Genomic DNA, 26641 nt, shown 5'->3' with positions numbered 1-26641 from the left:
GTGAGTATGTGTCCTGTCGTTACATTAAGCTGGCATTGTTGATTACCATATATAAGCAGGCAGGCATGAGTAACAGTACCACTAGCATAGCGGACCAAACCCGGCCGCTCAGCGGGTAGTAGAGGCTCTGCCAGCGAGGCTTGATAGCGGGCTTGGCCAGACTAAACGACATGCGAATGAACTCATAGGCGTAGGTAAAGTCGTGTCGGTTCAGACGATCTGGTAAGTATATGTGGTTCAAAGGTGCTATCAGGGCTGTCCGATCCCCCACTCTCAACGTTACCTACAGAAGAAGAACATGGTTGAAGTTGATAACACGGTCACGAAATCATCTACAAGGTGTCTTAATGTAGGAAGAAATGGTTATCTTGTTCAAAGTTGTCGTATGAAACGAACTGTGGGCTAGATTGTGAATTCTAGGATGTTCATTCATCAGGTCAATGCCATTCTTTGGAATACTGTATGGTGGACGTGTATCCTGTAATTTTTAACTTTTAGGTATGTTTGATTTATCGGATATCATGGAAAATCATGCAACCTTTGATTCAAATGGCTAAAAGGCCTGTGATGAGGTTTGCTAAAGGGTATCATTAAATGTTCAGTGAATGTTAAGAAGTATACAAGGAAAGTTCTTACAATTACACATCAACCACAAGTGGCACCTACAAAAATTAGATTGGACGAACTCACGACGTATCACATACCCGCTGGAACAAGTAGGTTAAGAATACATTACGGACTCACGTTAAAGGGTTTATTATGAGAGTAGATCCAAAATGATGCATCGGGTACAGTGGCTGATTGGGGAAGATACACAGTGGGAAAGGATATTGTTAATGGTGATGGATTGTGGTACGTATGTTACTGTGTCCTCTCGCTGCGATGGACAGACACGAGGATGCCCTGAAACAACCTCGACGCGTATAAAAAAAGATGATAGTTTTAAAGGAATGTTGTGGTAAATCCCATGTCGTGATTATGAACGATGTATCATAGCGTGTATGGCGCATTTGTTGATGTGAATAAAAAGAAAGTTGATGAAGATTTCCGAAGTGAGATCGTTTTAGAAAGCTAAGGTGAAGTACCTACTCATTCTCTGGCCTCATTGGACGCTCTTCCTATTTGGGTCTTCATTTTCTTGAATGTATTTCGTTTGCACCATGCACACTTTGACCTCATTTACATACATTCACTGTGTAACTGTTATGTATAATGCTCCAAAAAGTTTTTTTTATTTCTTTTTTTTTTTGGCGTAAGCAAAAACGACTTTCGTTTCAGTAATAAATTAACCAAAGAGAGAAAAGGTTTTTAACATCGTTTCCCTTTTTCTGCATCAGCTGCTCGTAGAGACTTAATCCCTATGCTTCTTGCTTTAGATAGGAGGAAAAAAAGGACATCATCATCTAGTAATCAAGGAAAAATCTCGGGTATTTTTCAGCGAGAGAGTTCAGTTAATCATACTTTCGCATTCAGCTGCACATACCAAGACTGGAAAGGAGAGAAAGGCAGCCTAGATATATTCACAGCCGTGTATGACGATGGTACATTAAGTTCTAGCTAGGTAATCGCAATACTGAGAAAGACATAGAAGTAAATTACGCCTTATTTATCTTACAAAAGACTTGAAGACTACGAACTTCTTACACTCCTTTGATAACACGACATGATATTTCATTTAGCATTTAGCATTTCATGCGAGCTGCTAATCTGTGGAAGACTGGTAACATCACAGATTCACAAAGGCTATAAAAACTCGATCAGTTACCTCAGTCCAGGTAGCGACAGGGACAAGCTTGAAAATAAAATTGAGAGCTTCAGACACAGTTTTGAGTGTGAGGTAGTCACTGCCTGAGTACTTTGTGACCACTCTTCCGTCAGGGTCCTCGACGTCCTCCTCGATCCAATTTGGAGGCCACGGCAGGACAGTCACGTTCACCTGGGCTCCGTAAAAGCTAGGGATGAGAAAGACTGTCTTAGATGACTAGTAGATACCGCAGTTACTTGTATGTTATCAATGTACCTGAGGGGTAAGGAGACAGCATACATTTTCCAAGTACGTTTACCAAGTAATGCTTGGTCTGTCTTGCTCATCTGTATTATCGAGTTATTTTGACCAATATTACTGCATGCAATATGGCGAATACAATGAAAGAAAAAAAACATACTTCGAAAACTTATCTGGGAAAAGCGAAAGGCGAGTAAAATAAAGGAGACCATACATCTGTGACCAAATCGCGATCAGTACTATCTTGGCTCCGTCTGGACTGTAGGGTAGATACGTGAAGAGTTTGTAGTACCTTCGTGGAGGGAAAATGTAATGTGCAGTTAGTATCTTACTCCTAAACTATAATATTTCCTTGTATCGACACCTGAAGATACAATGGCCACTTCATCAAGTATTATGCATTGTGTATATACACACTGCATAATACCTTATGAAGTGTCCCTTGTGTTGAACAAGATTGTTTTCATTGTGTAAATTAGCCCCAAGTATATATGTGCATCCTTAGAGCTGGAGATTTTATTCACGTTTTGTATTATTTAAGGCTCGGTCGTGTGTATTCCTGGTCGAGGAAGATGGCATTATCTGTACCTTACCTGAGGTTGGGATTCGTGTCCTCCAGGTTGAGGAAGATGGTGTTCATCATGTAGAAAGTCCAGTGGGCGGGCAGGAGGGCGTTGAGCTGTGGCAGGGAGAGTCGAGTGACCACCAGCAGCCTATTAGGCCCCGCCATGAGGCGACCCTTGAGGGAGGACTCGGCGAAGGCGGCGAGGAAGGCCGGGTCGTGGCTCACCAGTACTACCCTCACACACCACGACTCTTGTCGTACCTGCCCAGAGCCAAGCATTTACTTTAGAGTCGTAAGGCTACTGGAATATCATACAAGTGATATGCCCACCTCATCACGAGTGTTGGAGTGACTTTACCATCTCAATCATGATGTTAAATTCACATTCTCTACAATATGAGATTGAAAGTGGTCTATCTACATTATCGGTTGCATCTGATTGACCACCTCAACTAAGCAATGATATGAGATGACTTGTCTGTCTCACTACCAACATGATAGTAATCCGGTGACCTCATGTGTGTGAGCTAAGTACCTGATACAGTAGTGAGCGAGACCTGTGTGTGTCTCAGAAGCAATACCTAGTGTCATCTGTCTGCCTCAGTAGTACTGTAACAGCGACGTACTCTCCTTGGGTGTAGTGTAAGGATATATTGTCTCAGCAATGAACAGAGTAAAGTACCCACCTCATCAGAAACCCATGTCTGGTATGAGCAGTAATGTAGCGGTAGCTTTGCAACCCAGCAATGATACAAGCTTAGACTGGCAACTCAACATAGAAAGTCACATGTTTTACCTTAGCAGCAAAGTAGAAGTAAGCCATTGGCCTAAGACTGGGTCGGGATATCACAATGAGTAACCATTTCAGCAATATTTTATCTGTGAACTACCTGCTTCCTAAGATATGAGTGAGTGAACAAGAGAATTTCCTTGGGTAACACGTGAGAGTGAAATAACCGTCCCAGCAGGTATGTAACAAAGCTTATCACTTCAGCTGTGAGGTGAGGTTGGTATACACACCTCAGAAATGATGTTAAGAGTGACATACTCAACTCAGCCGTGACGCGAGAGCGGCATAACCGATTTGAGAATAATAGTAGGAATGAAAATTGCCAGCGAGGTAATGGTGCTATGCTTATGGCAACAGTAGCCTGAATGTCTCACACACCTCAGCACTGATGCTGGAGTATTTAACCGATCTTGGAGGGTGAGACTGACCTCCCCAACTCAAAAGGAACATAGGAATGGCGTATCTGCCTCGGCATTTATGTGAAAGACTAACTCGCCTCAGCAGTAATATGAGAATAACCAACTGTGTCCATCCACAGTGATAGGAATGGGAGATCTACCCGACTCAACAGCAATATGCAAGCTACTTATCATCATGTCATCTTCCTCATTAATGCTAAGCGTGAGCTACCTACCCCAACATTAAAGAGCGTGACTTTCCCCGTCATAGCAGTACTGTGAGAATGACCAATAGTGAGGTGAAGGTTGACTGGCCGCTTCAGCAGTGATGCGAAATTGTTCTGTGCGTATCATAGATATTGTAAAGGGTGACCTACCCGTTTAGCCTGGCTGACCAGGTGGGAGAGCATCGCCAGCGTCACGTTAGCGTCCTGACCGTCCTCCGCTGCCGTCACCTCCATCACCGTCACACCCCGGGGGGATGACCTCTCGCTGCTCACAGCCTGAGAGATGAAATTGTAATCATTGATAAAAGCGGACTGACTTTACCGTGCGGTTGACGGTGATGAGAAAAAAATAGATAAATGGAAGTTATTATGTAACGAATGACATTGTCTTTATGCAAAGCTCAAGTGCTGACTGCTAGATCATGGTCATAATAGCCTTAGAACTAAAGTATACAGACTTGCTAGATATATACAGCATCAAGGCTGAATCATATCAGACTGATTATGAAACTACGATTTATCAAAGACGAGGATAAAGGGAGCATCTACATGTGCAGTTCAACAGTGAAATGACCCACTATCTCCTCTTAGTATGAAGAATAACGCACAGCTAACGTTTTTCCTGGAGCAGAGCCACTGACAACGGTGCTGTCCACAAACCTTTCCTGGTTAATCCACACCTGCTCACTGCTGTGCACGAGGTAACTTTAGTGATAAAATACTTCCATTTTTTAAAGACCAAAACGGTAGCTTAGACATGTGCATGCTGCTTCTGTACTTCTAGTTCTGCTTCAACTTGTACACTGCTGCTCCTACTAAAGCTGTAAGACTGTCTGACGCAACCAGCGATAACCCCTTATACATAATCTAAGAGCCTCTAGGTCTTAGAAAGATCACACAGTACCTCCACCTGTCAACTGTACACCACCTGCTAGACATCATTCTATTCCTGGATGCTATTGAACCTTGACTCAGTTATGGTATAGAGCACTTGAACACTACAGAACAGAGTACATGGATGCTACTAAAGAGAGACTGGGACGGTTTATGAGAACGTACCTTACCTGGACACTGCATAAGAGCATACATCACCTGGATGCTATATTGAAATACATTGCATGCATACATCGCATAAAAGCAAGCATAACCTTCAGCAATGAAGGAGATGGAACACCATCTGTAAAGAGGATCAGGGAACAGGAAGGCTGAGTCGTGGCCTCCAACACGGCATCCACCGCCATTCCCACGTCGTCTTCCATACCTGTGTATTTATACCAATATGTGTTAATATGAGTCTACGGATGTGTGCAGTATTGATATGGATGGAGGTACATTTTCAACATGTGTGAACTGTTTCCTGGCCTTTAATATTTTTAACTGAATATTACAGGTAGAAGAGATCATACAGTAAGAAACGTGTCCATACATCTGAGTCAAGTAAACTGAACAGGATAATGAATTGAAGATGATAGTCACGATTGTCTGGAGTCAACAATAGATGGATAACTATTATACACATTATTTCATGTTTTTCTCTTCGTAAGCATCTTCTCGTGCTGGTCAGAAAGAAGACTGGTGTATGTCGGTAGATACTGTACTGTGGGTGGGTAGATCCGGGGACTTTTATAATATTGTAGTGAACTGTGGCTTAACGTACCCGTAGACTACTTGTCGTGCAAGGAGTTTTGGGTGTTACTGAACTATGGCATGACATGCCCGTAGGCTTCTAATCGACCTGAGACTTTTGGGTTTGCTAGTGACTTGTGGACTGCCAAGCCCCCGTAGAGTTTGGGTACCTATCACGTTTATTATTTAGTCCAAAAACATTTTTATGTGCATGCCATATGGGTACTTTAGGCCACAGATTATGTTTTAGAGAAATGCGTGTGGCATGCCTGATCAAGGGGTTCTAACGCTGCACAACAGTATTGACTCCTTTGAGGCCAAAAGTTCTCCGACGAGACTGTACTCTCGTTAACTGATAATGATGCAGCCTTGTCAAAGCAACTCAATTCTCGCGGATGCGCCTTATGTAGCATTTGCTGATGATCATATGGAAAAATGAAATACGACAAGTTCCAAATACACTTTCGTGCGAATAATACATCGTCAGGGTCATCCTCCTACAGAGAGAAAGAAAAATATTCTGGTTTGTAAGAGCTTGCCTATTTTGACACTTGCAGATGCGAAAGCGAACTAAAGTGCAGCTGGTTTTGAAAGGTAGTTCATTAATGAAAAAAAAATCCCCTTACGCGCAAGGATTTGACAATCCTGCATTTGGTAACTTGTTGAAACACCATCTTCCTATTGGGAGCAACCCAGTGAGCTTATAGCTTTTGGAAACGTAAATTTGTCTTTAGTTGTAGATCGTTAGAATGATATAGCTAGATACCTGAGGAACACTGTGCGTAGAGTATGTGCTGTATATGTTTGTAAAGTAGTGATGAGCTATCACCTCCGGTAGTGTAGGGCAAGTTTGGCCATCTGTGATGATTTGGCATCTCCGTGAGTGAGAAGCTGTTTACCCAAGGCAGTAGCTTGCCCCTCAACATGGGTGAGAAAGTAACTTGGCCACACTGGTGAGCTGGCTCTTACGTGAATTCAGGAGCAGCAAGGCCCACAGGGATGAGCGAATACTTACGTGAGTGTAGCGAGGCAACAGTATTGACCAACAGGATCGTCACCACCACGGCTGTAGCATTCATTATTGAGAGTCGTCTTCGTTGTAGAAGCCTTGTTCTATAGGATAATGTCAGCTTTATGAGTAGCAATGTTTTAAGGGTTTAGCTTCCTGGAAGGAAATGATAAAACTCTGCAAAGCAAAACTTAGAGATATAAGCCACCCTGTATACGGGTCCCTGTTCATGATTTGCTAAGATTTAAGAGCAGCATTCAGACACCGATTCGAAAGATGGAATAAGCTGTCAAGTGTCTACCCCATTCCATATCAGTTAACGGCAGACTATGTTTATAAGAAAATTTAGCCAAGTGACATTAGTTGCAGCTGAAGACAGGGTGTGACAGTTTCCCCTCGACACAGGAAAAATAGATGAGACACTTACACACAGAAGCATCGGCCATTTACGAGAGAATGGAGGAATATCCAAATAGAAAAGGAAACTTTTTCAAGGGTAATTTGGTTCGTTCTGATGGTGAATTCGAGAGAGCGGACGATGAAAATCAGAACAGAGTGGTTTCCTGGTATCACGTTACTAAGATGTTTTTGCTGATGACCACTCAAAGAAGTGAGACACATAAAAGGTTAGCCCTTTGAACTTGATTTCCTAATTTCAACATATTTCTTAACGGTGTCCCAGTACCATTTCTACCTTTTAGTTATCTTTACTCTTTTCGTATGTATTTTTTTTGAGTGGGAGCACACAAATGAGAATTCTTTTTTCTTCTTCTTCTTCTTCTCTTTCTCTTCTCCTTTTTCAATAATCCCAAACGGAGCCACATATTTCACACAACCTTCCAGAGCTGCAAATCCTTTACTAATGTATCTCTTGTCGTCAGCGTGTCACAGAAGTGCTTCACAAAACTTTAAACTCCTGCAGCATTGTTGCCTATAGAGCACGTTTCTTTCATCGGGCGAGTGACGTATAGTAATATATCTACATATAAATGTTCGTGAAGTGGGGTGGAATTTCCAGGGCATTCACTGTCAGCGACTTTTTTTTAAAAAAAAGTACACAGACAGTGAAAGTGAAGACAGACAGTTGCTAGCAAACAACATAATGTGGGTAGATAAGATCTAACACATGACATACATGCGTCTCCTTGGTTAACCAGAAAATGATGTCACTTAAAGCGTTATAATGCAATGGTGCTTTGATAGAATTTTCCTGGGACGCATAATACTTTAGGTGTGGTATGAGATCACAAATGTTTAGTGCTCCAAAGGCATTTTCTCTACCAAAGTACAAAACTTTCGTGTTCGTGGAAGTAACTGTGTCATTTAGTTGAAAAATATGATTTCATGTTTCCCCCCAATTACTGCATCTTTCAGTATCGCAAGATTAATGAAACTATATTTCAGTGAAATGTACAACCTAATATATATACAGACCCAAGTTTAGTGGAACTGACCCTCCACCAGCCAAGTCCGAACGCTAGATCGTAATCAGTAACGATACACGACGGAAGTTGATCTTGATCCCACGATGGATATGTCGGCACTATTGGTGACATACCACAGGACACAACGAAAGCGTAAGTTCAGTTACCTTCCAACACCGGGAATCGCCCACGTACGAATGGGTTAAAGTGACTGAAACACAGAGTTCGAACACTTAGACGCAGTCTGCAGTACACTACCTCAAAGGAGTGATTCCTACATTCACGAACGTGTCTCTTTATAAGGCTAGAAAGAAGAGCACAAACATGCAACCACCTCAGCTGACGAGTAACTAACGAAGGGGAATGTTCACTGATTGGTAAATAGGTGATCGAAGATACCACGGTTCTCCGGGTTGGCTGGTGGGTGCTGGCGCATGCGAGTACAAGCATTAACACTTTCGTTGCAGACAAGGGCGATGATGTCATGAATTCTGCACCAGCGGGATCGGCTGGCGCCAAGAATAAAGGTAACGAGACTTTATGATTGCATACCTGTGTGTGTATATATATATATATATATATATATATATATATATATATATATATATATATATATATATATATATATTAATATATATATATATATATATATATATATATATATATATATATATATATATATATATATATATATATTTTTTTTTTTTTATACTTTGTCGCTGTCTCCCGCGTTTGCGAGGTAGCGCAAGGAAACAGACGAAAGAAATGGCCCAACCCCCCCCCCCCCCATACACATGTACATACACACGTCCACACACGCAAATATACATACCTACACAGCTTTCCATGGTTTACCCCAGACGCTTCACATGCCTTGCTTCAATCCACTGACAGCACGTCAACCCCTGTATACCACATGACTCCAATTCACTCTATTTCTTGCCCTCCTTTCACCCTCCTGCATGTTCAGGCCCCGATCACACAAAATCTTTTTCACTCCATCTTTCCACCTCCAATTTGGTCTCCCTCTTCTCCTCGTTCCCTCCACCTCCGACACATATATCCTCTTGGTCAATCTCTCCTCACTCATTCTCTCCATGTGCCCAAACCATTTCAAAACACCCTCTTCTGCTCTCTCAACCACGCTCATTTTATTTCCACACATCTCTCTTACCCTTACGTTACTTACTCGATCAAACCACCTCACACCACACATTGTCCTCAAACATCTCATTTCCAGCACATCCATCCTCCTGCGCACATCTCTATCCATAGCCCACGCCTCGCAACCATACAACATTGTTGGAACCACTATTCCCTCAAACATACCCATTTTTGCTTTCCGAGATAATGTTCTCGACTTCCACACATTTTTCAAGGCTCCCAAAATTTTCGCCCCCTCCCCCACCCTATGATCCACTTCCGCTTCCATGGTTCCATCCGCTGACAGATCCACTCCCAGATATCTAAAACACTTCACTTCCTCCAGTTTTTCTCCATTCAAACTCACCTCCCAATTGACTTGACCCTCACCCCTACTGTACCTAATAACCTTGCTCTTATTCACATTTACTCTCAACTTTCTTCTTCCACACACTTTACCAAACTCAGTCACCAGCTTCTGCAGTTTCTCACATGAATCAGCCACCAGCGCTGTATCATCAGCGAACAACAACTGACTCACTTCCCAAGCTTTCTCATCCCCAACAGACTTCATACTTGCCCCTCTTTCCAGGACTCTTGCATTTACCTCCCTTACAACCCCATCCATAAACAAATTAAACAACCATGGAGACATCACACACCCCTGCCGCAAACCTACATTCACTGAGAACCAATCACTTTCCTCTCTTCCTACACGTACACATGCCTTACATCCTCGATAAAAACTTTTCACTGCTTCTAACAACTTGCCTCCCACACCATATATTCTCAATACCTTCCACAGAGCATCTCTATCAACTCTATCATATGCCTTCTCCAGATCCATAAATGCTACATACAAATCCATTTGCTTTTCTAAGTATTTCTCACATACATTCTTCAAAGCAAACACCTGATCCACACATCCTCTACCACTTCTGAAACCGCACTGCTCTTCCCCAATCTGATGCTCTGTACATGCCCCCACCCTCTCAATCAATACCCTCCCATATAACTTACCAGGAATACTCAACAAACTTATACCTCTGTAATTTGAGCACTCACTCTTATCCCCTTTGCCTTTGTACAATGGCACTATGCACGCATTCCGCCAATCCTCAGGCACCTCACCATGAGTCATACATACATTAAATAACCTTACCAACCAGTCAACAATACAGTCACCCCCTTTCTTAATAAATTCCACTGCAATACCATCCAAACCTGCTGCCTTGCCGGCTTTCATCTTCCGCAAAGCTTTTACTACCTCTTCTCTGTTTACCAAATCATTTTCCCTAACCCTCTCACTTTGCACACCACCTCGACCAAAACACCCTATATCTGCCACTCTGTCATCAGACACATTCAACAAACCTTCAAAATACTCATTCCATCTCCTTCTCACATCACCGCTACTTGTTATCACCTCCCCATTTACGCCCTTCACTGAAGTTCCCATTTGCTCCCTTGTCTTACGCACCCTATTTACCTCCTTCCAGAACATCTTTTTATTCTCCCTAAAATTTACTGATAGTCTCTCACCCCAACTCTCATTTGCCCTTTTTTTCACCTCTTGCACCTTTCTCTTGACCTCCTGTCTCTTTCTTTTATACTTCTCCCACTCAATTGCATTTTTTCCCTGCAAAAATCGTCCAAATGCCTCTCTCTTCTCTTTCACTAATACTCTTACTTCTTCATCCCACCACTCACTACCCTTTCTAAACAGCCCACCTCCCACTCTTCTCATGCCACAAGCATCTTTTGCGCAATCCATCACTGATTCCCTAAATACATCCCATTCCTCCCCCACTCCCCTTACTTCCATTGTTCTCACCTTTTTCCATTCTGTACACAGTCTCTCCTGGTACTTCCCCACACAGGTCTCCTTCCCAAGCTCACTTACTCTCACCACCTTCTTCACCCCAACATTCACTCCTCTTTTCTGAAAACCCATACTAATCTTCACCTTAGCCTCCACAAGATAATGATCAGACATCCCTCCAGTTGCACCTCTCAGCACATTAACATCCAAAAGTCTCTCTTTCGCACGCCTGTCAATTAACACGTAATCCAATAACGCTCTCTGGCCATCTCTCCTACTTACATAAGTATACTTATGTATATCTCGCTTTTTAAACCAGGTATTCCCAATCATCAGTCCTTTTTCAGCACATAAATCTACAAGCTCTTCACCATTTCCATTTACAACACTGAACACCCCATGCATACCAATTATTCCCTCAACTGCCACATTACTCACCTTTGCATTCAAATCACCCATCACTATAACCCGGTCTCGTGCATCAAAACCGCTAACACACTCATTTAGCTGCTCCCAAAACACTTGCCTCTCATGATCTTTCTTCTCATGCCCAGGTGCATATGCACCAATAATCACCCACCTCTCTCCATCAACTTTCAATTTTACCCATATTAATCGAGAATTTACTTTCTTACATTCTATCACATACTCCCACAACTCCTGTTTCAGGAGTATTGCTACTCCTTCCCTTGCTCTTGTCCTCTCACTAACCCCTGACTTCACTCCCCAGACATTTCCAAACCACTCTTCCCCTTTACCCTTGAGCTTCGTTTCACTCAGAGCCAAAACATCCAGGTTCCTTTCCTCAAACATACTACCTATCTCTCCCTTTTTCACATCTTGGTTACATCCACACACATATATATATATATATATATATATATATATATATATGTATCCATGTATGGGTAGACATATGCAATTTTGGGAACTTATCGTGTTTCATTTCCCCGTGGACTCTATGTATATATATATATAATACACACACACACACACACACACACACACACACACACACACACACACACACTTCAGGACCCCTTTGTGAGAGGGTCCTGGTAGTGGTTTGATACAAAGCTGACAAGATTCAACCTGGGTACATGTAAAGCATGATGATGGGATGCATGGGTACCAGAATTAGGACAATTGAGTTACAGGGAGAAGTTTGATGCCTCAGATTTGCCCACCATTGAGGAAAGAAGAACATTCAAGTTTCAGGTCCAGCTTGATGATATAGATATCAAATACTTCTTCGAAACAGACAAGGATAGAACAACCAGAGGCCATAACACAGAATATAGACGATACTTATGATAAAAAGGACATAAAGAGGAAGTAACTTATCGTAAGTGAAGAGGATCACTGGAATAAACCGACTTATGACACTTAGAATGTGGACAGCATGCATTTACAGTGGTACCATTTACAGTGGTACGTGTCAGCAACATAAAGATACCACAGGAGAGGAGACATTGCAGATAGCTCTCTTTTCGTGTCAAGGTGAAGAAACTTTTGCTGAAAGGCCTCTCCTTGTTGAATTTGTTTCTGTTAGTCCTTACGTGGATATCTAAGTAGAATTTCAAGAATGTTCGAAGACAGAATATATGATAAATGTGTGGTTAGTTAAGCGCGCGTCCAGCATTCATACATGACTGATGACATTTGAGAATGTGAGAAAACTGCTGGCCCTACGGGACGCCACGGTAACAAAGAATTTCCTTTGGCGGAATTGCTACACTTGAGCCTTTACAACTACCTGAGCCGTATATATGGATCAGACCTGACTAATGTTTGATTCCATTTGATGTTGCAAGAAATACTGGTCCTTTAGCCACTCTTTTGTGTTTAGAGCTTTTATTTTAAATCAACATACGACTACACAACAGAGTATGAGATCCTTTGATTATATACATTACAATGCACAAGTAATGTTACCATGAAGTGGAGTGATGAAGCTTGAGCCCTCAAATACACCACTTTATTATTAATCTCTGAGGATCACCATTCAGGTGCGGACGCTCACTTTCATATATAGATATTTCAAGTGGACACTCGTTGCTACTTCTGAGGTTAGATGCGACCATATTCATCCTACCTAAGGATACAAGTTTGCAATGATCTCCGCTGATGTTGTCGAATCTATGATGGTCATGACGATGCTTTTGGGATTTTTTTCCCCACACATTTTATTGAGAACTGGTGTTTTTGCTGTTGTGTTGATCGTCTATGCGAAGAAATAGTCTGAGTAAACATTAGTTCAAGCGGACTCTTTGTATTTCATCAAGAGAATCTCTCCAAAATATACCATTCCTCCTCCGACGAGACCCAAGATGAGGAGCATGAGAGGTCCCTGCATGTGGGTGAAAGTGAGGGCCGTGATGCCACTACCAGGCTGTGCCTCATGCCTGACTTGCTGCTGCTGCTGCTGCTGTTGCTGCTGGGCCAAGTACTTCCTCTTCCTCCGTTGGCTCTTGCGACGCGTCTCGACGATAGTGTCCTTACTCCACTTCTCGTAGATTCCAGCCTTAAGGTGACAGGAAAAAAATAATTTGCATTTCTCATATATTGGATCTCGATATAAATATATATATATATATATATATATATATATATATATATATATATATATATATATTATCCCTGGGGATAGGGGAGAAAGAATACTTCCCACGTATTCCCTGCGTGTCGTAGAAGGCGACTAAAAGGGAAGGGAGCGGGGGGCTGGAAATCCTCCCCTCTCATTTTTCTTTTTTTTTTTTTCCAAAAGAAGTAACAGAGAAGTGGGTCAGGTGAGAATATTCCCTCAAAGGCCCAGTCCTCTGTTCTTAACGCTACCTTGCTATCGCGGGAAATGGCGAATAGTATGAAAGAAAGAAAAAGAAATATATATATATATATATATATATATATATATATATATATGTGTATATATATATATATATATATATATATATATATATATATATATATATATATATATATATATATATATATATATGTACACACACACACACACACACCTTGTAATTTACACATGAAATTCTAAATGATGCACGCAGTCACCAATGAGAGAGAGAGAGAGAGAGAGAGAGAGAGAGAGAGAGAGAGTGCCACCTTAAGGTTGTTACTGAAGTCCTTTATGCCTTCAGGGTAAAGATTAAAAGGCCCTTGTGTAAAACGAGAATCTTGTTTAAAGTCCCAACAGAAATATCGCTTTCCATATTTCCTTTAATTCATGGTTTTGCTTTATTAAGGAAATTTACATCATACTGAATGTGTGTTGGGAAATATTCCAAACTATGTATCGTTAAGTTGCCTTGGTCATTTCTGGTGCTAGATAGTGTAACTTGCTTCCCTTCATGGCATCAGAAATGCTGAGGTGCAGAAATAGAAAGTTGGTTTCTCTTTCTTCACTGATTTAAAGTGTAGGGTATTTGAATTTAGAGGCGTACTTTAACTTTTACTCACCTCAACAATGGCCATGAGGCAGCGGTCCAGTTGTGACTTGAACGGAGCATCGTGAGGGATGGGCCAGCCGGCGGGTCCTGGGAAGATCGGCTCACGGCCCAGGTACAGCTGAGTGCTGCCGTCCGCTTGTGTGAAGTGCTCGGCGATCATGTACTCCATGTTTCGACGATCGGTCATTTGCGCTGAACTGTGGCAATCGTTAGTGACGATTAGAACCATAATTTTTCAATTCGTTAAAAAAAAAAAAAAGAAAATGCTTCACTTTAACTCTTTGCGAGATTTGAGTCCCTTCACAGTTCGTATCTAACACCCTTCAGATTTTTCTGCAGAATTGGTTTTTCGTCTGTATTCCATGCTATACTCTCAACAATTTCCTAGAGTTCAGGGACTGGAAATGAAGAAGTATGTTCGTTTCATTGACAATCAGAACTTCAGAACTTACTTCTGTTCCGTGGCCGTTTGGAGACCTTGCATAACGGAAGGACCGAGGGAGAGAAGCTTAGCCATCTTCCTGTAGACCTCGGATTCCGAAGCTGCGAAGGTTGTACGCCAGACGATTCCAAAGGGTGGCATGGTGACTCTTGATTGGGAAACGGAAAAGACATAAGTTTCTAGATCAAAAGTCATATAATCACTATACATATATCCTGTTCAAATCCTTTCCCTTCTTCTCGAATCACCATGTGAAAAAGAATCCTTGCTTGCCTAGTTCGCCCATGTTCTAAATCTCAAATTTTCCCCTTTTTTCTCGAGAGGAAGACCTTGGTGCTGCCCATTCCTAAGGAAGTTGTAACCCCTTGTATGCAAATCTGGTAAAGTGACTTCAAATCCATCAGAACAAATTATTGGAGGTTACCTATACGTGCGATATCAAGAAAACCTAGAAGTGGGACTTCCAGGATTTATGAGTAACATATATTCTTACGTTTTTTGCATCCTATGTCTCATTTTTTTCCGAGCTGTGGCTCCCGCGCCTTGGATGGCAGATTCTTCATCATTCTCTTCGGTATTACACCCCAAGGATTAATATGAATTACCTGTCGACAGCGTCCACTAGCTCTTCTAAGGTCTCTGGTCGAGGAGGGAACTTCGGCAGGGTGAGAGCAGCGGTGAGGTTGCCGCGGTAGACCGTCCCGATGATGAAGGCGAACACCAGCCAGGCCGCCACCAGCAGGCGGCTGGAACTGACGTTAGGGAGCCTCAGCGGCAGGTTCTGGCCCACTAGTATCCCCGTCACCTCCAGCATGACAGACCCCATTGTTAGTCTGTTGCCAGGCGCTTTGTGCCCTCCTATGCTCGTGATCTGCACCAGATAATGCCAAGCTGCTTCGTACATTTGCATTCCATCTTATGGTCAAAGAATATATATATTCATATATCTATCTTCGTGAGTTTTACTCTTTTCATACATCCAGGTCTGTCGTTACTGGGGGAGACGTGTTTGATTTTTCCTAATGTGCTCAGCACAGAATGCAATGTGATGTTTAATGTGAACACCGCAAGGGAAGCAGAGGTATGGTTGCTCACCGTGTAGAAAATGATTAGCATGAACAGCAGTACCACCAGCATGGTCATCCACACCTCCTTAGTCAGCGGGTAGTAGAGGCTCTGCCAGCGAGGCTTGAGGCCAGGCTTGGCCAGACTAAATGACATCCGGACAAACTCATAGGTAAAGGTGAAGCCATGGCGCCTCCACCGGTCTGGCAAAGTGATGTGGTACACTGGCGAAATGAATGCTTTGCGTTCCTGCACTTTCCTCGCTGCCTGCAGAAGGAAGACGCATAAGACCGATATTAGAATGGGCAAGTGCTGAGGGCTCTTGCAACATTTTCCAAAAGCGGTAAAGTGAAGCCATTAACAAACTGTCGTAAAAATGAACCTTCGTCATGTCATCAACAACATAGCAATATATCACACCTTATATCACTGTGAAAGGCAGTAGAACATAAATTTAGAATTAAAAGGGAAAGTAAAGGTAAAAAATCAGCTTTGCAAGTGGATGTGAAGTTATGTGATTATTTCATATGAATACTGAGGAGTATGAAAGGATGTTTCAATCCAAGTAAGTGATGTAAGGTCGCCATAGTTGTCTTGAACAACTTGGAATATGAATTAGTTACGTCGTTCCAGTCTGTAATAGGAAGAGTAGCGATGACGAAGTTGAGAACCTCAGATATAGCTTTGAGGACGAGGTAGTCACTGCCGGAATACTTCTTAATTAAGGTTCCATTAGGGGCTTTCTCCATCACCTCGTCCCAGTATGGCGGCCAGGGCAGGATGGCTACGTTCACCGTGGCCCCATGGAAGCTGAGACCCAGGGGATATTGTGTTAACTTATTGAAAAAGACATGTAAACCTCCTTTTCTTATGTAAGGTGAACTATCAACAGACAGACCTAAACGATGATGAGACGCCAGTGTGATGTCTTTTCGAATTGCAAAATTCTCGTACTCTTTGTGTATACATAGTAGATATTGTAGAGCAAGAATTTTGTCACAGTTATTTGTGGTATCTTTTTTTCTTTCTCGCTTTCTTTCCCAATCAGGATGAGTGACTGGACGAGATCCAAGACATTAGAAAAATATATTTCGAGCTCCCTTCTACTTTTTCTGTCGTAATTGTTGCACAGCTGGAGCACGATTGTAAGGTACATTGACCTGCTTTCCAGAGTTCAAAATGTCTCATTATCCTTTATTCAGCATATTTATATTTCACGTACCGATTAATGACAAAGGAACGCTGAGCAACATGAAGCCTAAATAAGGAAATAAGTCAAACTGTAAACTACATCAATTGATCACTTATTTCTCATCACTATTATTCAGATATTACAAGCTTCATCAGTCGTATACAATGCATCGTGAATAGGAAACATATGAAAACACGTAACTGACTTAACATACTTGTAATACTTCTCTGAGAAGAGTGTTAAGCCTTTGAGAAGATGGATGTCGCGTCTCGCTGACCAGGTAGCCACCCTCACCACCTGGGGTCCCATTGGGCTGTATGGCAGGTGGGTGTACAGACTGAAAATTTGGAGAACACATGAACACGTCTAGTTATAGAGACATTCTTTATCTACAGTTTTCACAGATTTCCGCTAATTCTATCTTATATCAAAGGATGAACACTATCTTAAGATGCCATCCGACAATGCGCACTTTAAAACTTACCTTTTCTATAAGCAAATACAGTTTTTCTTGGGTTCACAAACGAGACATAATACTGAGATTTTGTCCCTTGACCTAAGAATGAACTTGGATAAGTTTTTATCTTTTTAATCGATCTAAGCTTCGCCCATAGTGATTATTCAAGTAAGCCGATTAATACCCTTATTATTGCTACGTTCAGATCTCATTCTGGGAGTTTCCGATGTCGACTGGACAGTAGTAACTGCTGATAGATTCAACCTTTTGTTCTCTTGCATATAGTAAAAACCAAGTGTAGTTAAAACGAGTTAGGCCGGTGGGCATTTCTGGAGGAATTCTTTAAGATTTCTTCCTTTTTTTTAGCTTGATAAATGTAGCGTGATGGGAAACAAGGTTATGTTTATTCTAAGTCTCCTCTCGGTGAAGGACCGGAGAGATTTTTATCTGTAGAGGAAGAGGTCAATTAAGCAAACCTTCTTGTTATCAAATTGTGCTCAACTCTATGAATAACAGCTTTGCAATAATTGCGACCGTCTTTCTCATCCTCACATTTCTTTTAGATTGTCGTTATATCTATTTTTTCAGATTTATTTTTTGAAGGTTTACATAGGCTGAAGAACTTTTGAATATCTTTTTTTAACTTTCATCTGTTCCCTGTTTTACTCCATGCAAGCCCTGGTCATATGGTGAAAACTTTTGTAAGAGACTTAAAACTTTTGTCAAAGGATACATCTTTAGTTCTAGGAATATCCACGTCCTTGCCATGGCTAAGAAAGACATTATGTACACCTGAAGCTAGGTAGTGTGTTCCACAAATTGAGCAACATAGCGTTCACAAGGTATATTACCTGAGGTTGGGTGTCGTGTCTTCTAGGTTGAGGAAGATGGTGTTCATCATGGAGAAGGTCCAGTGTGCGGGGATTAGGGTATAGAGCTGTGGGAGGGTGAGGCTGGTGACTACCAGCAGCCTGGTGACCCACACCAGGAGACGGCCCTTGAGGGAGGACTCGGCGAAGGCGACGAGGAAGGCCGGGTCGTGGCTCACTACCACCACCCTCACGCACCACGAACTCAGCCGCACCTGAACGCAAATAACCAAATAGATTATTTCTACAGAATGAAGACAACTTAATCATGCTGCAAGAGCGAAATACATGAGTACTCTGGAGTGAAGAAATTTTCTTCCCATCTCTTCCGTGATAGGTTTGACCTATCCACCCCAATATGAATGAGCTCTCCGTGTCACCAGTAGGATCCTAATGACCCATCGGATGCCACGGTAATATGGTAGTGACCTACCCATCTTCACAATAGTATAATAGATACTGTGTGAGTGAGCCACCAATCTCAGCAGCATCTTGACTATTATATTCACCTCATCAGGAATGTTGACATAAACTATGCGTCGCAAGAGAGATGCCGGATTGAACTGCCCTCCTCGGAAATTATTTGAATGTGAGCTAGCCTCTTGAGCAAGTGTAACAATGGCCTACCTACAACAGTAATGAGCCATCTGACTCAGCAGTGATGAGAATTTCTCGCTTTCCTCAGCTTTAATGTGGCCACAGGTTATATATATGCAGTGAGAAAGGGTATGGTCTTTGGTGATGAAACCTTAAAGAATGTGATCAGGATTTTTCAAGTGATGGCCATAGCTTGACTGAAGCTCATGGCTTTGATGGGCTTGGCTCTCCATGAGCCTAAATCCTGCCCAGAGACAACCACCCAACGTGGGTGACCTTCCAGCCTGAGCTGTAATTTGGAGATGTACGTACATACGTACCCGCCGGGCCTGGATGATCTGCTGGGAAAGAAGCGCCAGCGTTACATTGGCATCATCATGACCGTCCTTCGTCACATCCAGCACCGTCATCCCCCAGGGGGAGACTCTCTCGTTGTTCACCGCCTGAGAGACAGAAAAGCAGTCACGGAACTAACTGGGCATCAGTGGGCCATTGTCAGAGCTAGACATCTAAAAAAAAAAAAGGCATTGATGATCTTCACTCCTACAAAACTCAGAGGGTGGTGGTCTGAACATAGTTGGGATGACTGCAAAAGTTCCTAAGTGTATAACGTTATAAAATATATCTACATTGACGACCAGTGATTGAACTTCATGAACATTAACAATATACTCTACGTAGAATGCACTGTGCATGTGAGAAAACTTCGTTCTTCATAGTTTCGTGTTTACTCGCCTCCCTGTCGACCTTCAGTGTAGACTCTAATGTCCACAGTTTCAACCTCGGGTGATATAGCTATTGAGAATCCATGATCCTTAGAAAATAAGTCAGTCCCGAGTTCCCATGTTTCTCTAATCTATTTTTGATCATTCGACCGTTCTCTTATTTTTTTCCCTTATGTGTCGTCGTACAGCGAATAAGTATAATACGAGAGGCACCGTCCTGATAGGCCACAATACACTCGAGAATTTATACCATCAATGTGTCAATTTATAACTCTGTGGCAAGTATCTTATCACTTGGATCCTACATCGTCCTTTTCCCGACTGTTCTTAGTCTGAGAAGGATAAAGCCCCCATTCGGTAACTAACGATACTCAGTGACTTACGAACTTCAACACGACATAAGAACTATACATAACTAAGCCCAGCACTACGTAGAAACACGGTAATTTGACAATGTAACACAGCATATACCCTGAGCATTGTATACCAGTGTATGTAGCATGCAACATAACTACAGGAGTACACAGAAACATGAACACTGCGTGCGAGTGTGTCACCTTGAGAAACGAGGGTGAGGTGGCACCATCAGTGAGGAGGATGAGGGAGCAGGAAGGCTGAGACGTGGCCTCCAGCACGGCGCTCACCGCCGCCGCTCGAGCGTCCTCTTCTGCATCTGTGTACTTATGTTTATGTTTGTACATTCATGTGTAAGACTACGTAGTTACAATATATGCACATGTATCAACGTCCATTGCAGCATATGACCATCACCACGCCCGCAACTCCTGTGGCTAAATTTATTGGCGGTAAATATCAAACTGTGAAAAGTGTTTTGAAGCCAAAAAAAATAATGTTTCCTATGACCTGAGAGCGATAAAGTAGATTGATTCGTGATCAATATGCTTGGGTCAAGACAGTAATATAATGAAGATATCACCCCCTAATATCTTGAATATTCTTGTTGCGTGTGTCAGCAGCGTCCTCGAAATATAATGTTTATGCAACGCTTCTGTTGTAGATTTCAAAAAAATGTAAATTTGGATTATTTTGGGGGTGAGAAAGGTACAAAATGAATTATTGGGATAAAGCTTTTTAAGTGGGCTGTTCTGTGTGTAGATTTACCTGGTCACAGTGTTAATGGGACGCTTTTAAAGTGTAAGTCGACACTTACGTGCGTGTAAGAGCAGCTTTGCCACAGTGGGGAGAGAACACTTACGTGGGCGATGAAGTAACTTGGCCATAGCGTCAGCCAGCAACACTGTCATCACCGTCATGCAAACCTGCATTATCTATCCACGTCGGTAGTAGTGACTCTTCTTGCGTGAAATATAGTCGGCGTTATGAGCAGCAGTGCTGCAGGGATTTATATATTCATATACGTAGCTGAAAGTTTGTGAAATCTGTGGGGGGGGAACAAACATTTGTCGTAACTTCTGCCCTTATCGACACCCTCCGTTAGAATCATCACCTTTACACATTTTAAGCTTTGGTATCTAAGATACAACATCCCTCGCCTCCCCTTTCTAAGTTATTACATCATAAAACAATTGAATAAAAGTAGAACAGGCAACAGCACTCTGTCCCAAGTGCTTGAATCCCATTCATCACAGCACCTTTGTCCTGAAACCTGGGTCACTTGCGCTCAGTCACTATACATTTCTTCTTTCACCTTATAGATGTTGGAGATCTTGGGGTAACCGGTCTATATGCTGCATACCCTTGTGACGTGACCACTCGAAAATAGATGCATTTCAGCTGGGGCTTCCTCTCTCGAACGCATCTTTTTGTGATTGCATTCAGATTAACTTCCTTTATTCTTACATCTTTCCAAATTAACTCCCTTTATTTTTACATGTTTTCAAGAGTATTCAGTAATGCCAGTAATTCGTTATCTCTTTTGCTTTCTCTGCTCTTGCTTTCAAAGTGTTTCCAGTTCAACGAGACACACTCGAAAAAATAAAAATCAAAGAGTCTTGAGACCCACAGGGAAGTGTTGTTCCCTGTACTGTCAGTGAATGAAAATATCTTGAAAATTTTTGTGATGAAAAAGAGAATGTAGATATAATGAGAGCACAGAGACAAAACATTATTTCTTTACGAAGCGAGGAATAAAATTGTTCACTGTATTCACTTTTGATTTTAGGTTCCAAATAGCTACAGTAGATGAAGAACTGGGTTTTCACTACAACAGGAACCAGCATTACAGTCGAAGTCGACATAGGAGGATGTGAGCTTACACAGCTGTAGGTTCTCTGTTATTAAAAAGAGAACCGGGACCAAATACACGAGGAAATGGAAAACCTTAAACTCCGTCTCAGTAAAGAGACCAAAGAGAAATGCTTCTCATGGGTTACGCTTTCTTTATATCTGGCTCCCAGAAACACACCAGCTTGCACCCTCAGAATGCGTGGACGCCTCATTGGCCCACAGTCTTTTGAACGCTCAGCGTTGCTTGCAGGTGGGAGATCTTCTGTGATTGGTTAGCGGAAGAAATGACTTTACCCTGAGTCGTCACTGTTGGCTGGCGGGTGGTTTGCGTGCGCAGTCACATAACGTTGATATTTACGGTACAATAAGTACAGAGATGCAAAAAAAAAGAAAAAAATTATAGACTTGGTGTATTCATAAATAGGCAAAACTTGCACCTGATACATATTAACACACACACACACACACACACACACACCCAACCACACACACACACACACACACACACACACACACACACACACACACACACACATTCATATATGAGTTACCGGACTCCTCCTGCTCGAGGTTACACACCGAGTGACAAATATTCTTTGGCGAAGCTGCAGTATTCGGAGTACAGTCTCGTCGTAGTGTTTTTCATTCCAAAAGAGTCTACATTTCCCTGCTACAGGAAGTAGAGCAGCTTGGTAACACCAGGATATTATCTCTCTCTCTCTCTCTCTCTCTCTCTCTCTCTCTCTCTCTCTCTCTCTCTCTCTCTCTCTCTCTCTCTCCCCGCCACCACCCCGCTTCTGACAAGTACAAGCTTTTTGTCGACCTTTTCCCGCTCACTCTCTCCACATTTTCAGATCATTTCACGACACCCTCTTCAGGTCTCTCAGCTACACTCTCCTCATTACCACCACACCTCTCCCTAATTCTGTCGATAACTTACTCGATCAAATCTCCTCACACGACATATTCTCTTCGGACATTTCATTCCGAACACAACCACCCACTTCGGTACATTCTCGTTCATATCCCCTGCTTAGCACCCATAATCGTTAGGACTGTTGTACCTTCAAACATACCCATTCTCGCCCTCCCAGATGGTGACCTCTTATTCAAGACCTTCTTCAGTGCTCACAAAACCTTTACCACCTCAGCCACCCTGTTACAACCCAATTTCATGGTTCCATTTGCTCTCCTGTCCACTTCCAGGTACCTAAAACTCACACCTCCAGCTAATGTTTCTCTTTTCTCTTAAAAGTACTACCTATGTCTCCTTTCTTCTAATCTCGGTTTCATTCACACACATTGAGACATCCTCTGTATATGTATATATGTATATGAAACAAAGTTAAAGAGGAAACGGGTAAAGTCAGGGGCTACTGTGAGGGCGGAAGCAAAGGAAGGGGTTGCATTATTGCTCTAAAGGAAGAGTTGTGACAATTTCTGAAAGTGTACGGAGGTGAGCCCCAGACTAGACGTAGATAAAAATCAAAGTGTATTACGAGAGGTGGATGATTATTAGTGCTTATGCACCCGTAGATGGGACGACTAAAGAAGGGAGGAGAGTGTTTTGGAGGGAGGTGAGTGAGTGTACCAGTAGTTTTGATACAAGGGATTTTGTATGAGTGATGGGTGATTCGAATGTGTGGCAGGCGAAGATATAACTGAGAGGGGGATGTGGTACCTGGTGTTGTAAATATGAACGGTGAACAGTTTGTGGAGGTACTTGCTGAATAAAGAATGGTGATCTGGAATACATGATTTGAAAAGAGGGGCATAAAAAAGTACACTTGGGTGAATAGAAGTGATGACAAGGGGGCACTATTGGATTACGTGCTAATTGATAAGTGTGCCAATGATAAATTCTTGGATATGAATGTGTTAAGAGGGGGTAGCTTTTGGTATGTCTAACCTTTAGTTGGTGCAAGCGAGAGTGATGGCTGTTAGAGGCCTTAGGAAAAGAGGAAATGATACGGATGGATGGATGAATGGATGGAAAGAGGGTTGTGAAAGTGGTTGAGCTTGGAAATCAAGTTCGTGAAAGTGAGTGATCTTGGAAAAACTTTTGAAGATAGATACAAGGTGAGATTTGGTGTAGAATGGCAAGAGATGAGAATAAACGATGTTATGGGAGTGTGTGTGGAATTGGAAATGATTTTATGATGCGTTACATACAAGGTGCAGAAGTGTGTGCATACGGAATGTGGGAGGTGGACTGGTGAAAAAGGGGATGAGGAAGTTAAATTGCTACTGAAAGAGAGAGTTGTTAGGCGTTATTTGCAGTACAGGAGTGCAAGTGATTGGGATATATACAAGAGAGAGTGGCAGGAGGTCCAAAAGGAAGGTACAGGAGTTCAGAATTTTGAACACTTCGCCGCGGTCAACGTTTTTTTAGGGAGAAAAGATCCAATCGTTTTAGCCTCTCTTCGTATGCCAGATTCCTAAGGCATAGGATCACTTTTGTCGCGCTTCATTGTACTTTAAGTTTTCTTCATCTTTCTTTATAGTTTGGGGACTATAGAGAACTATAAGGTGTGAGAATTGTCTTTGGAGTCTTGTAATCTATGTTCCTAGCTATGAAACCTAATATTTTTTTTTTTATTTTAACTTGCTACCTGACATGTTTAGTGTACTTCCGTTTGTTGCTAATGACAACTCCAAGGTCCATTCCTTCATTTACATTAGTTATAAAGTTTCCGAATACTTTATAGTCGTAATGTGTATTCTTGCCTCCAAAGTGCATAACTTTTCACACTTCATTTGCCATCTTTCTTACCACTCTGTTAGTAAGTTAAGGTTTCTCTGGATCCCGCCCGTTTACAGCTCTACTTCCTAGTTTAGTATCGTCAGCAGATTGAGAGATCTCAGATAAAAGACCGTGTTCAAGGTCATTAATGTATATTATGAGAAGAATTGGGCCTCGCACCAACCCCTCTGACACACCACTCGGTACGTTTAGCCAGTCTAAGGCTTTGACATTTAATATTACAAGCTGTTCTCTTCCGGTAAGCCAGTCTCTGATCCATGTAGAGTTCTTCGGTAATTCCGTGTGCTTTGAGTTTATGTAACAGTCTCTAGTGAGGTACTTTATCATCGAAAGCCTTATAGAAATCTAAATGTACTACATCAGATGGTACTTTTTCGTCCCAGTTCTGATAAATGACATTAAAAACATTCCAGCAAATTTGTCAGGCAGGATCTTCTATTGCGGAAACCGTGTTGGTTGTCCGACATAATTTTGTGATCTAGAAACGTGACAATTTCATCTCGTATTATTTTATCCATCTCTTACCTAACTCTGACGTAAGGCTAATCCAGCGGTAGTTCATGGCACACATTTTGTCTCCTTTTATATATATATATATATATATATATATAGGAGTAACATTTGCTAGTTCCAAGTCAATTGGGACCTGACCACCGGATACATAATGGAATATTTTTGATATGGGGTATATCAGTTATGTCCTGACCTCCCGTGTTCTGTTGAGTGTACCTGGTAAGTTGTACTGGAAAGGGGTGATTCAGAGGGTGAAGGCATGTACAGAACATCAGACTGGGGAGGAACAAAGTGGTTTCAGGATTGATAAAGGATGTGGAGATCAGGTGTTTGCTTTAAAGAAAGTATGGGAGAAACTTTTAAAGAAAATGAAGGATTGTTTGTAGCATATTAGAGGGTTGATAAAGACGCCTCGTGGAAGATCTTACGAATATATGATGTGAAAGCAAAGCTACTAGAAGCAACGAAAACTTTCAATTTAGAGCGTAAGGCGTATTTACGAGTTGGAAGAGAGGAGAGTGAGTGGTTACAGCTGAAGGCTGGTCTGCGGCGGTTGTGTGTGATGTCGCCATGGCTGTTTAATTTGTTTATGTATGGGTAGTTGAGGGACGTAAATACAAAGATTTTGGAGAGAGTTATGAGTATGCGGTATGTGAAAGGTGAGGTGGCCTCGGAAGCGAGTCAGTTGTTGCTTGCTGATGACACAGTACTGATGGCAGATTCGAATGAGAAACTGCAGAAGATGGTGACTGAATTTAGAAAAGTGTCTGAGAGGAGGAAGTTGAAATTAATTGTGAATAAAAGCAAAGTTATTAGGTTTCTCATGGCAGAGGGACAGCCTAGTTGGGTGTGAGTTTAAATGCTGTTTTAGATGCTTGGGAGGGGACATGGCAGAAAATGAAACCATGGAAGCGGAAGTGACTCACAGGGTGGGTAAGGAGGCGAAGGTTGTAGGAGCATTGGTGTATATGTGGAAAGCGAGGTCGTTGCGGAGGAGAGCGAAAATGGGTATGTTCGAAAGTGTAAGAGGCCAACGATGTTGTGCGGATGCGAGTCAGGAGCTACTGATATGGGTATTCAGAAGAGGGGGTTGGTGTCGGAAATATGATGTTTGAGAACTGTATATGATGTGAGTTGGTATGGTCGAATAAGAAATAAAAAAAGGTAAGAGAGAGGTGTGCTAATGAAAAGAGTGGTTGAGAAAGCTGAACAGAGCGTGCTGAAGTGGTTTGGACATTTGGAGAGAATGAGCGAGGAGAGGTTGTCAAAGAGAATGCATATGTCAGAAGTGGAGGGAACAGGAAGAAAGAGGATCCCAAATTAAAAATGGAACAATGAAAAG

General features: G+C 42.1%; 3 protein-coding genes across 3 annotated transcripts in view; 1 reads left to right on the top strand and 2 right to left on the bottom strand.

The window, feature by feature from the left end:
- Positions 1–26641, top strand: part of LOC139753974 (ionotropic receptor 21a-like) — a 289988-nt gene that overhangs the window by 252892 nt on the left and 10455 nt on the right. The gene's annotated exons all lie outside the window — the stretch shown is intronic.
- Positions 2345–5113, bottom strand: LOC139753895 (uncharacterized). The gene is made up of 4 exons (XM_071670851.1): positions 5045–5113; positions 4136–4261; positions 2599–2831; positions 2345–2369 (listed from the first exon to the last, which is right to left on the bottom strand). Exons 1-4 carry the CDS (start codon positions 5111–5113, stop codon positions 2345–2347), a joined length of 453 nt encoding a protein of 150 aa, XP_071526952.1.
- Positions 12859–21088, bottom strand: LOC139753894 (ionotropic receptor 93a-like). The gene is made up of 12 exons (XM_071670850.1): positions 21031–21088; positions 20354–20487; positions 19410–19517; positions 19311–19316; positions 18472–18707; positions 17381–17506; positions 16598–16784; positions 15998–16241; positions 15515–15767; positions 14920–15057; positions 14478–14664; positions 12859–13533 (listed from the first exon to the last, which is right to left on the bottom strand). Exons 1-12 carry the CDS (start codon positions 21086–21088, stop codon positions 13267–13269), a joined length of 1944 nt encoding a protein of 647 aa, XP_071526951.1. The 3' UTR covers positions 12859–13266.

This window comes from Panulirus ornatus, chromosome 16, assembly GCF_036320965.1.
Source record: "Panulirus ornatus isolate Po-2019 chromosome 16, ASM3632096v1, whole genome shotgun sequence".
In the NCBI taxonomy this organism is placed as follows: domain Eukaryota; kingdom Metazoa; phylum Arthropoda; class Malacostraca; order Decapoda; family Palinuridae; genus Panulirus; species Panulirus ornatus.
Note: the sequence above shows the minus strand (reverse complement) of the source record. Positions and strands in the feature narration are given on the sequence as shown.